General features: G+C 44.5%; 1 protein-coding gene across 6 annotated transcripts in view; it reads right to left on the bottom strand.

Annotated features, from left to right (window-relative positions):
• frmpd4 (FERM and PDZ domain containing 4) overlaps window positions 1-13,107 on the bottom strand; it is a 583,956-nt gene that overhangs the window by 33,436 nt on the left and 537,413 nt on the right. For 5 of the 6 annotated variants that reach the window (XM_078408967.1, XM_078408973.1, XM_078408970.1 and 2 more), the window contains 2 exons: window positions 4,007-4,138; window positions 794-913 (listed from right to left, as the gene is read on the bottom strand). In XM_078408967.1, coding sequence (XP_078265093.1) covers window positions 794-913; window positions 4,007-4,138 — 252 coding nt within the window. The remainder of the gene's footprint in view (window positions 1-793; window positions 914-4,006; window positions 4,139-13,107) is intronic. The other variant, XM_078408968.1, reaches the window with a different exon arrangement.

Here is a 13,107-nt window from a genome sequence, read left to right as displayed (position 1 = left end):
CCAACTCAGTATCCCGTACCTGCCTTCTCTCCATACCCCCTGATCCCTTTAGCCACAAGGGCCACATCTAACTCCCTCTTAAATATTGCCAATGAACTGGCCTCAACTACCTTCTGTGGCAGAGAATTCCACAGATTCACCACTCTCTGTATGTAGTCAAGGTAACTGTGGGGGTCAGTAGGATTGCAGTAGATGCCTGTGATGGAGACAGAGAGATCGAGCAAGGGTGGAGCGTTTCAGTGACAGACATTTAAAGCAATGTTACAGTGACAAGCCTTGTTGTAAATTGTAAAGTGTAGTTCCATGAACAAAAGTCAATCCATTCATATTGTCAATAGCAGGTGACTGGTATGGAAAAAACCCTTAAAACAAGCTTGTTTCCAATAGTTTGCTGGCTCGTCACTTTGCAGCATTTGAAAGATGTGTTGGATATGGAGGCTGATGGGGTGAAACGCAAGGCTTAGGGGAACATCTTTGTTCCATCTTGGTTGGGGAGGGGGAGAGAGAATTGCTGCAAAGTGTTTTTTTAAATTTGACATGAAAATATATAATGAATGACTTTAAGTTTTCTTTCTTTCTTACAGCTCTGTTCTGAAACCTTAATCATCCATTTGAAACAAAAAATGTTTACATTATACCCTGGATGAAGCCACTGATGGAAGCGGTGCTGGCTCGAAGGGCCGAATGGCCTCCTCCTGCACCTATTGTCTATTGTCTATTAACACAGGAGATGAAATGCATGTAATGCATTAGAAATGAGTGGTTTAGAATAGACTGCATTGCACACACTTACCTGAACATACAAATATTCAAAAGCAATCGCATCTCTCCGTAGGAGATCGATGGGGTCCTTTGGAACGAAGCTGATTCGGAAAAGACACTTCATCTTGTGGGAGCCTGGTCTCTGCGTTACCTAAAGCAGAGTAATATCAGATGAAAGGCGACTGGGCAGAGTCTCCAATAATAACAACAAGCAGTCCATCTGTCAGGGATGAGGAGCCTGGGCTGAAGGTTTCGGAAGCATAAAGCCCAATTACCTCATTACCTGTATCAGTTATAAAGTTCATGGCTTGGTACCTTGGCTGGAAGTGAGAGCTTGCCCTGAGGAACATATTTAATGTAGCTGCTCACATTAAACCAGGTGGATCGATTGTAATTATGTTCATCACTGAATCTAACGTTTGGACACTTGATACAGATATTTTTCAACAGGAGAAGGCAGGCATGGTGGTGCAGTGGTAGAGTTGCTGCCTTACAGCGCCAGAGACCCAGGTTCGACCCTGACCTGTACGGAGTTTGTACGTTCCCCCCGTGACCTGCGTGGGTTTTCTCCGGGCGATCCGGTTTCCTCTCACACTCCAAAGACATACAGGTTTGTAGGCTAATTGGCTTGGTATAATTATAAATTATCCCGAGTGTGTGTCGGGTAGAGTTAGCGTGCAGGGACCGCTGGTGGGCGTGGATTCGGTGGGCTGAAGGGCCTGTTTCTGCGCTGTATCTCTAAACTAAACTAAACTAAAGGAGAAAACATTCTCAACTTAATCATGTCCCCTATAAATAACCAATGGGAACATGAGCAACATTAAACCTATGGTTTACATATGTGCACATTTATATAGTGCTTACCTAGTCTCCCAATTGTTCTTGTGCATTGTGGGTTTTCATATGAAAAACATTCTCTATTGCCCTATTATGGAACCAGTATTGTCATTCTGCAAGCCACATCCAACACAGCCAAGATCTATGAAGACAACTGATCGATTCTTTGATCTAGCTACAGGGTGAGAATGCGATGCAATTTGAAGCACAGTGAAAGAAATCAGCTACTGAACTCACTGTGTTACTGGTTGTTATTCCTGAACAATACTGTCGAGGTACCATCCCCACTTTAAAAGCAATTCAGATCACACCAGCAATGAAATCCTTGCACTTAGAATAATCCTTTATAAGCAGCTCACGAGCTTTGGCTGATCAATAATTGATCAGGGAAAGCTTGCATTTAACCTTCATGCTGTTCGTGGATAGTTTTACTAAAGTTTGTTTGAGATCCACAGTAACGACTTGTATTTGTACAAAACCTTTAATATCATAAAATGCCTCGGGGGATTTCGCAGGAACGTCGTCAAACTAAATTTGATAATAAGTCGTGGGGGGTTAGCAGAGCAGATGACAAAAAAAGTTTCTGCAAAGAGCTGGATGTTCGGAGCATCTTAAAGGAAGAAAAAAGTCTTGAGAGGAGGGAAGGTTTGGAGGGAGAATTCTAGAGCTTGTGGATTTGCGACTCAAATATTGTCACCAATAGTGGAGTACCTGAACCTAAAAATATTCAGGCCAGAATTGGAAGTATCTAGATTATCTAGGAGGATCAGCCATGATCACATTGAATGGTGGTGCTGGCTCGAAGGGCCGAATGGCCTACTCCTGGGGGACGTTTTGTGACATCACCCATTCCTTCTATCCAGAGATGCTGCCTGGCCCACTGAGTTACTCCAGCATTTTGCGTCCATCTTAGGTATATAAGTGATGGTCTTGGAATCGTGCTTGGCACAAACATCGTGCTGTACAGTTCTGTGATCTAGGTTCTACGTACTGAGGTTGAGAACAGACTCATTCAGTTCCTGCGCTGCCGACAATTTTGAGGCTCCCTGCAGAGACATGTTGATCAGTCACATCTGCAATCGTGGGGTGTTGATGGGTCTGTGGCTAGCTGGAGGACTGAGGTCAGTGTCTGGTGACAGAGGGGAAGGCACTATGTGAGCCTGGTATACCAGTGAATGGAGCATTAGTCTAGTGAGGTTTGCAAGTAGTGGGGATGGATGACAAGGGATCCTGAGGAGAGAGCACTTGCACAAGGAGACTCAAGATGTGTGGACTTTGCACTGTGGAATCCAGTACAAACCGAAGGTATCACAAAATGCTGGAGTAACTCAGCGGGTCAGGCAGCATCTCAGGAGAGAAGGAATGGGTGACGTTTCGGGTCGAGAACCTTCTTCAGTCTGAAGAAGGGTCTCGACCCGAAACGTCGCCCATTCCTTCTCTCCTGAGATGCTGCCTGACCCGCTGAGTTACTCCAGCATTTTGTGATACCTGCACAAGGAGACTGATCCATACGACGTTACACACACCAGGCATTACAGAGGCATTGCAATGTCTACTTCCAATGCTGTTCAGGGAACAGGCTGGTCATGCGTTCCCAACCACAAATCTGGGGGATGACATTAGGATGTGCATCGCGTGTCACTGCACCTGCCTGGGCTTTACTGAGTGTTAACTTCAAAAACGTGGAGCAACTGAAATGGAACTCATAACTTTTTGGTCCAAGTATTAAGCCACTCGATATCCTTACCGATTTATTATTTTTGGAAACTGGATTCCACAGTGCACAAAGATGTAGCACCAAACAAGCCACGTCACGTGCAGGAAGGAACTGCAGATGCTGGTTTACATCGAAGGTAGACACAAAAACCTGGAGTAACTCAGCGGGACAGGCAGCATCTCCGGAGAGAAGGAATAGGTGACGTTTCGGGTCAAGACATTTCATCAGAGGTGCTGAAGGGTCTCGACCCGAAACATCCTTCTCTCCGGAGATGCTGCCTGACCCGCTGAGATATTACAGCTTTTTGTGTCTAAGTCATTGCATGGACTGGTTTGTGGTCGAAAGGTAAGATTCTGGTTTGCAGCAGAGGCCTCTTTGAGATCTGATGAAGCTCTGGGCTGGGACATCTACCAGGAAAGCATACTGTTAATGCAGGGGTTTCCAGAAATTGGAGTCTACGCTCAGTGAAGGTGCACAAAGCAAATTATATTTTTTAATGGACTAAGATGTTTAAACTGCAATTGTCCCACTGAGATATTCCATCCTGTTGATCGATGCTGGAACCATGGACCCATTCAGCTGCATGTGACGTGATAGTTAGTGACACCTCATGCCATGACATATAGTTTTGGAGTATAAAATGATACCTTTCAAGAGCACCATTCCTCAGGCACCATCAAGGGCAATTACCTGAGTGAGGGTCTCCTGATCGTGAAGCAAAAGAAGTTTGGTTGGTTCCCCTTCAATGCGCTGTTCCAGCATCAGAGAAAAATGTTCGATGCATTTGATGGAAAGTTTCTCCTGAAGTGTCAGGATCACATCCTGTCAACACACACAAAAAAAAATTCAGAGATGAAATTTTTGTTGCATTTCTGAGACTCGTAGAATCTTGGAATGAATACAGTAAGGGAGAAGGCTCTTTGGTCTCTTGCCTTATCATATCATATCATATCATATATATACAGCGCGGAAACAGGCCTTTTCGGCCCACCAAGTCCGCGCCGCCCAGCGATCCCCGCACACTAACACTATTAACACTATCCTACACACTAGGGACAATTTTTACATTTACCCAGCCAATTTACCTACATACCTGTACGTCTTTCATGCTGACTCCATACCAGAGCAATTCTCCTGTTGCATCCCACTAACCCTTTCTCCCAACCCACCTACATTTATCCAGTTCCCTCTTGAAGGCAACAATTGAACCATCCTCCATGTCGGCAAGCCTTGCGTTCCACATTCCAACCACGCGCGACGTGAACTATTTTTCCTTATGTTACTCTTCATGTTCTTCCCCTTTCTATCGTGACTGTGACCTTACAGAGGGCGGGGAGTCCCTGGAATTCTTGACCTCCAGGAATTGCGGAGTCCAAATCATTGGAGGCTTTTAAACAGGAGGCAGATGCATGTTTGAATGATTGGGAAATTCAGGGCAATGGAGAGGAAGGGCAGCCCGAGGCAGATTACCCAGGATCAAGGGTCTATAATTCTCATATGTAACTACAACAAAACAATGACATTTTACTTGCTTAGCTTAACAAGACTGCAAATGCAATGGCACATAAATAATACATGATTATCAAAAATACAATTAATTAATAACTGTAATCATAGGCAACCATAATTGTTGAATTTAACTCCTCCCTGAAAGAAAACTTGTCAAGAGAGTCAAGAGTGTTTTATGGTCATATGTCCCAGAACGAACAATGACATTCTTACTTGCAGCAGCACAACAGAATATGTAAACATAGTACACTGTAAACAATATAATAAACGAGAGAGAAAACGTTCAGTGTGTGTAAAAATACACATACTCACATATACATATATACATATATATACACACACACACACACACACACATATATATATATATAGATATATATCTATATATCTATATATATATATGTGTGTGTGTGTGTGTGTGTGTGTGTGTGTGTGTGTATATGTGTGTATACATATATATATATATATATATAGTGTAGGAAAATAACTGCAGATGCTGGTACAAATCGAAGGTATTTATTCACAAAATGCTGGAGTAACTCAGCAGGTCAGGCAGCATCTCAGGAGAGAAGGAATGGGTGACGTTATATATATACGCACGCACACACACACACACACACATATACATATATATATATGCTCATATACATACACATAAAAACCAAACAAACAACATTAAATTGTAACATTAAATTCAAATTCCTGGGTGTTAATATTTCGGAAGACCTGTCCTGAGCCCAGCACATAGATGTGATCATGAAGAAGGCATGATGGCACCTCGATTTTATTCTGAAGTTGAAAGAGATTTGGCATGTCACTGACACTCTACCAAATGCCTACAGATGTACTACAGAAGGTACCCTGACTGGTTGCATTCCGACGCACAGGAATGCAAGAGGCTGCAGAGAATGGTGGACTTAGCCCAGTCCATCATGGGCACAGCTCTCCACAGCACTGAAAGCATCTATGAGAGGCAGCACCTCGAGCAGCATCTATCACCATGGATCCCCACCCTCTGGGCCATGCCCTCTCCTCACCGCAACATCGAGCAGAGACCAGCTTCACATCACCAGGTTTATGAGGCGCTCTTTTCCTCCACTCATCAGATTTGTGAACTGACCTGCCCAACACTATTCCTATTTCAGCCAGGGACTGTGGATCACCTATTGCATCTCCTTTGATCTCCGCAAGGCATTCATCAAGGTTCAGCAAGATAGACTGCTCTGGAAGGTTAGATCCCATGGCATTCAAGGAGAGATAGCTGAATGGATAGAAAATTGGCTTGATGGAAGGAAGCAGCGGGTGATGATGGAACGTTGCTTTTCAGTGCTGGGCCCATTACTATTTGTCATCTATATCAATGATTTGAATGAGATCGTACATGGCATGATGAGCAGGTTTGCAGATGAAACTAAAGCGGGTGGTATTGTAGATAGTGATGATGGTTGTCAAAAATGGCAGCAAGATCATGATCGGTTGGGCAGGTGGGCTGAGGAATGGTTGATGGAATTTAACACAACAAAATGTGAGCTGTTACAGTTTGGGAGTACTATCATGGGCAGGACCTCTCCAGTGAATGGTGGGCTCTGGGGAGTGTTGTAGAGCAGAGGGATCTAGGAGTACAGGGACAGACTTTGTTGATCTTACAGTGCCGATTATAAAATCGAGGTGCCATCATGCCTTCTTCATGATCACATCTACCTGCTGGGCTCAGGACAGGTCATCTGAGATATAAACACCCAAGAATTTGAATTTAATGCTTATCTTATATCATATCCAGAAATACTAGGGGACCGAGGATCCATTGGGAGGGAGGAACTGAAGGGAATCCACATTAGCCAGGAAATGGTGTTAGGTAAACTGTTGGGACTGAAGGCAGATAAATCCCCAGGGCCTGATAGTCAGCATCCCAGAGTACCCAAGGAGGTGGCCATGGAAATCGTGGATGCATTAGTGATCACTTTCCAATGTTCTATAGACTCTGGATCAGTTCCTGTGGACTGGAGGGTAGCTGATGTAACTCCACTTTTTTAGAAAGGAGGGAGAGAGAAAACAGAGAATTATAGACCAGTTTGCCTTACATCGGGAGTGGGGAAGATGCTTGAGTCCATTATTATAGATGTTATAGCAGCGCATTTGGAAAGCAGTGACAGGATCGGTCAAAGTCAGCATGGATTTATGAAGGGAAAATCATGCTTGACTAAACTTCTGGAATTTTTTGAGGATGTAACAAGTAGAATGGCAGGCAGTGACCAGTGGGGTGCCTCAAGGCTCAGTGCTGGGACCCCAGCTATTTACAATATATATTAACGATTTAGACGAGGGAATTAAATGTAACATCTCCAAGTTTGCGGATGACACAAAGCTGGGTGGCAGTGTGAGCTGTGAGGAGGATGCTATGAGGCTGCAGGGTGACTTGGATAGGATGGGTGAGTGGGCAGATGCATGACAGATGCAGTATAATGTGGATAAATGTGAGGTTATCCACTTTGGTGGCAAGAACAGGAAGGGAAATTATTATCTGAATGGTGTCAGATTAGGAAAAGGGGAGGTGCAATGGGACCTGGGTGTGCTTGTACATCAGTCACTGAAAGTAAGCATGCAGGTGCAGCGGGCAGTGAAGAAAGCAAATGGCATGTTGGCCTTCATTGCGAGAGGATTTGAGTTCAGAAGCAAGGAGATCCTTCTGCAGTTGTACAGGGCCCTGGTGAGACCGCACCTGGAGTATTGTGTGCAGTTTTGGTCTCTTAATTTGAGGAAGGATATTATTGCTATTGAGGGAGTGCAGCATAGGTTCACCAGGTTAATTCCTGGGATGGCAGGACTGACATATGATGAAAGAATGGATCGACTGGGCTTATATTCACTGGAATTTAGAAGGATGAGACGGGATCTTATGGAAACATATAAAATACTTATAGGATTTGACAGGCTAGATGCAGGAAAAATGTTCCCGATATTGGGGGAGTCCAGAACCAGGGGTCACAGCTTAAGAATAAGGAGTAGGCCATTTAGGACTGAGATGAGGAAAAACTTTTTCACCCAGAGAGTTGTGAATCTGTGGAATTCTCTGCCACAGAAGGCAGTGAAGGCCAATTAATTGCATGTTTTCAAGAGAGAGTTAGATTTAGCTCTTAGGAATAAAGGAATCAAGGAATGTATGGGGAAAAAGCAGGAACAGGGTACTGATTCTGGGTGATCAGCCATGATCATATTGAATGGCGGTGCCGGCTCAAAGGGCCGATTGGCTACTCCTGCACCTATTTTCTATGTTTCTGTTTCTATGTATTCATGAGGTATAAAATCATGAGAGATTAGATCTTGCCCAGAGGAAGGGGATTGAGAACAAGAGGACATAGGTTTAAGGAGAGGGGGGAAAGATTTAATAGGAACCTGAGGGATAACCTTTTCACACAAAGGGTGGTGGGTGTTGAGAATGAGCTGCTGGAGGAGGTAGATGAGGCAGGTAATATCACAACATTTAAGAAACATTTAGACAGGTACATGGATAGGATGGGTGGGCCAAATGCAAGCCTAGTAGGACTAGTGTCAATGGGACATGTTGGCCAGTGTGGGCAAGTTGGGCCGAAGGACCTATTTCCACACTGTAAGACTCTACGGCTCTATGACTATGAAAATTTAGTTTAGCACCAACATCTTGTCTTTTTTGCACATTTTGCTTTTCACTGTTATGTAAGATTTCTGAGTAATTTCTGTTTTTGTGTGTTGTCTGAGTCTAACTGTCCGTTTTGCTGCTGCAAGCAACATTTTCATTGTACCTGTAACTCACTGTACCTGTTCTTGTGACCGTAAACTTGACTCAACTCAGCTCGCCTGAACACATGAGGTAAAATCACACAGTGGTCATGTCACTGACTGATAATCCACAGAGATTGCGGCTCCTGGCCTGGTGTTACAAGTTCAAGCCCCACCAGGGTCATTAGTAGAATCAATTTTAATTACTGCACTAAATCGGGAATAAAAGACTCACTCATGGCGGTGATTGTATCATGATATCCAACTGTTTGTTCCTAATGGTTGTTAAGGGAGGAAGACTGCCTCCTTATCTGATCAAGTCTAAATGTAACTCGCGATGCCTGACAGTTGACTTTCATTTCCCTCTGAAATATTCCAGCAAAACAACCTTGTTGGATGAAACCTGACCAACTGCAAAAGTTTCCATGGGACTTGGACACAATAAATATATACCCGATGTTTTCCAATCTTCAGTGCCCTCACAATCAACTGGACAAACTTGAAGAGTAATCCCACAGATTAGTCAAACAGCCTCCTACCACAGCTGGGCAGATCCATGAGAGATGGCAACACAGTCACAATTTAGATGGGAGGGCAAGTCCTGCCGATGCTTAATATTAAATACCAGGAAGCTTCATGATGCCAGCCTCTCCCTGTAGCTAATACCCCCTAATCCAGGCATCATTCTGGTAAATCTCCTCCGCGCCCTTTCCAAAGCCCCTACATCCTTCCTGTAATGGGGTGACTAGAACTGCCCGGAATACTCCAAATGCAGCCTAACGAAAGTTGCCCACTTTGAAGACATTCTCCTCCTCTCTCCAACAAGAGACCTGCAACGCCTTCTCTCGCTGCTCCACCTTACCCCCTCCATATCTCGAGACTCCCTCTCCCCTGACTCTCAGTCAGAAGAAGGGTCTTGACTCAAAACGTCACCCATTCCTATTGTGATATTGTAGGGACTACTTCATTGTATCACAGGGACTACTTTGTTTGCCTGTGTAGTAATGTGCATATAAGGTTATGATGTGAATAGATGGCCACTCTGGTTCCAGGCGGCCTTGGAATAAACAGCCTGGAGTTAAGCTCCACCATGATAACATTTTAAACATGTGTACTTGTGGTCCGTCCAGAGTCGCAACAAAGGTACAACAATTCCTTCGTACCACGACGTACAACAATTCCTTCTCTCCAGAGATGCTGCCTGTCCCTATGAGTTACTCCAGCGTTTTGTGTCTATCTTCAGTGTAAACCAGCATCTGCAGTTCCTTCCTACACATAAAATCCTATAGAGCTGCATCATAACTTCCTTACTCTTATATTCAATATCCCGACCATAAGTCTTCTTCATTACTCTATCCACTTGTGTAGCTACTTTCAGAGAATTATGGACTTGGGTGCCACAATCTCTCTTGTACATCAATGGTGTTAAGGGTCATGCCATTAATTGTATATTTTCCCCTGACATTCGACATCCCAAAGTGCAACAGCTCACACTTGCTCGGATTAAACTCCATCTGCCATTTCTCCTCCAATCGTGATGGGAAGATTGTGATGGGGTGCCCTCTAGTGCCTGGATGAGTGCCACTACACCAGTACTCAGGAAGCTGGCCATCATTACCATCAATGCAGCCCATTTGAATGGGCACCCTATCTACCGCCATAAGGATGGGAGGAGATCTTATCGAAACGTATAAGATTATTAAGGGGTTGGACACGTTAGAGGCAGGAAACATGTTCCCAATGATGGGGGAGTCCAGAACAAGGGGCCACAGTTTAAGAATAAGGGGTAGGCCATTTAGAACTGAGATGAGAAAAAACTTTTTCAGTCAGAGAGTTGTGAATCTGTGGAATTCTCTGCCTCAGAAGGCAGTGGAGGCCAATTCTCTGAATGCATTTCAAGAGAGAGCTGGATAGAGCTCTTAAGGATAGCGGAGTCAGGGGGTATGGGGAGAAGGCAGGAACAGGGTACTGATTGAGAATGATCAGCCATGATCACATTGAATGGCGGTGCAGGCTCGAAGGGCCGAATGGCCTCCTCCTGCACCTATTGTCTATTGTCTATTGTCTATAAATATCCATGTGCTTTGGAAGGGCACGGTGGCACAGCGGTAGAGTTGCTGCCTTACAGCGTTTACAGTGCCAGAGACCCGGGTTCGATCCAGACTACGGGTGTTGACTGTACGGACTGTACTGTTAAAAGTCGTGCAGGTTTGTAGGTTAATTGGCTTGGTAGAAAAATGTAAATTGTCCCTAGTGTGTGTAGGATAATGTTAGTGTGCGGGGATCTCTGGTCGGTGCGGACTCGGTGGGTCGAAGGGCCCGTTTCCGCGCTGTATCTCTAAACTAAAAAACACTAAACTAAACTTTGTTACCTGTGTAACACGAATCAGAGTGACTCACCCTGAATAACACCACTTGAAGCTGTGACACCTGCAGCTTGACAGGAGGCAGCAACACATCCAAGTCCTTTACCAAGTCACACCACATCTTGGAAACAACATCACAGTCACGTTGATGTCGGGTCTAAGTCTAACTCCCTTCCCAGCACTATTTTGAGAACACCTTTGCCACAGTATAAATTACAACAGCTTAAGACCATCACCATCTTTGCCAGTGCAATTAAGAAAAGGCAATAACTGTTGGCCTAGTCAGCAATACTCATATGTTATGAATGAATAAAAAATACATCTGCAAAAATAAAATTAATGTCACCCCCGATCAAATGTTATTGCAATTTCTACATTGGTTCTGTTGATTCCTAATGCACGTGTAACTAAATTTACGGTTTCCGCAGAAAATCTGTGAAATTTTACACCTCAGCCCATTTGTACTGGTATGCCAACATAACTTCAACATTAATATACAAAGCCTGACCTTTAGCAAGTGACGACCAAAGCTGGAAGATGCCTGAAATGTCCAGCACTGATTACATCTATGCTCCAGGCAAAGTAAGACAAATTGCATTCATAACTTTAATTGTGTTTGCAGCTTTCAGACTGCAGCTCTGCTGCCACCAACTCGACACAGAAGGATATTCAGATGGAGTATGTGCTCTTCTCTCATCTCTGGTCTCCAGCTCCTCAAAGTTCCCTGCAACCTCTCCAGTGTTGCTCTTTACAAATGGTTGGCTCACAATTTTGTCCAAAATGCCATTGACTCTTTGGGTTGTGCCACTAGAGAAGGGCACAACATCCAAGGACGTACACGCCACTAGAAATAAATGGGTCTACTGTGGATAGGGTGAGCCGTTTTAAATACCTGGGAGTCCACATCAAAGAGGATCTGACATGGGCAACGCACATTGCCGCACTGGTGGGTAAGGCAAAGCAGCGCCTTTACCACCTCAGACAGCTGAGGAAATTCAGAGTGTCTCTGAGGATCCTTCATTGCTTCTACTCTGGGGCTGTAGAGAGCATCCTGTCCGGTAACATTACAGTCTGGTTTGGGAACAGCTCTGCCCAGGACAGGATGGCCCTGCAGAGAGTAGTGCGTTCGGCTGAACGCACCATGGGAACTACACTATACATCAGGACCTATACATCAGGAGGTGCAGATCCAGAGCAAGCAGGATCATGGGGGACCCCTGCCACCCCAGCAACGGACTGTTCCAGATGCTACGGTCAGGCAAACGCCTCCGCTGTCACGCTTTGAAAACGGAGAGGATGAGACGGAGTTTCTTCCCACAGGCCATCAGGACTGTTAACTTTTATAACTCCAGGGACTAAATTTTGTCTTCTCTATATTAACTTTATTTATATGCTGTAACTGTAATTCTTTTTTTTGCACAATCCACAGGTATTGCCACTTTCATTTCACTGCACATCGTGTATGTGCATGTGACAAATAAACTTGACTTGACTTGACTTGACTACAAAGATACCTTTTGCTATGAGTACTAAAACACTTACAATTCACTTTGCCCGTATATGCCCGTATATATTTTCGATATATGAAATCTCAGTTCAACAAAATTTTTCCCATGAATGTGCCCCTTTTGTAAATTGAAGAATGCCCGTCTATTTTAGTGTTCTCGACTAATATCACATGGGAAGAGATCCTTTGTCCCATCAAATCCACGCTGATTACCTACTTCAGATCTGTTTCAGTGTGCTAGACCTGCACTATCCAAAGACTTAAGACATAGACCTAAAATGCTGGAGTAACTCAACGGGTCAGGCAGCATCTCTGGAGAGAAGGAATGGGCGACGTTTCAATAGACAATAGACAATAGACAATAGGTGCAGGAGTAGGCCATTCAGCCCTTCGAGCCAGCACCGCCATTCAATGCGATCATGGCTGATCACTCTCAATCAGTACCCCGTTCCTGCCTTCTCCCCATACCCCCTCACTCCGCTATCCTTAAGAGCTCTATCCAGCTCTCTCTTGAAAGCATCCAACGAACTGGCCTCCACTGCCCTCTGAGGCAGAGAATTCCACACCTTCACCACTCTCTGACTGAAAAAGTTCATCCTCATCTCCGTTCTAAATGGCCTACCCCTTATTCTCAAACTGTGGCCCCTTGTTCT

This window comes from Rhinoraja longicauda, chromosome 12, assembly GCF_053455715.1.
Source record: "Rhinoraja longicauda isolate Sanriku21f chromosome 12, sRhiLon1.1, whole genome shotgun sequence".
Lineage (NCBI taxonomy): Eukaryota > Metazoa > Chordata > Chondrichthyes > Rajiformes > Arhynchobatidae > Rhinoraja > Rhinoraja longicauda.
This window is presented reverse-complemented; position numbering and strand designations above follow the sequence as displayed.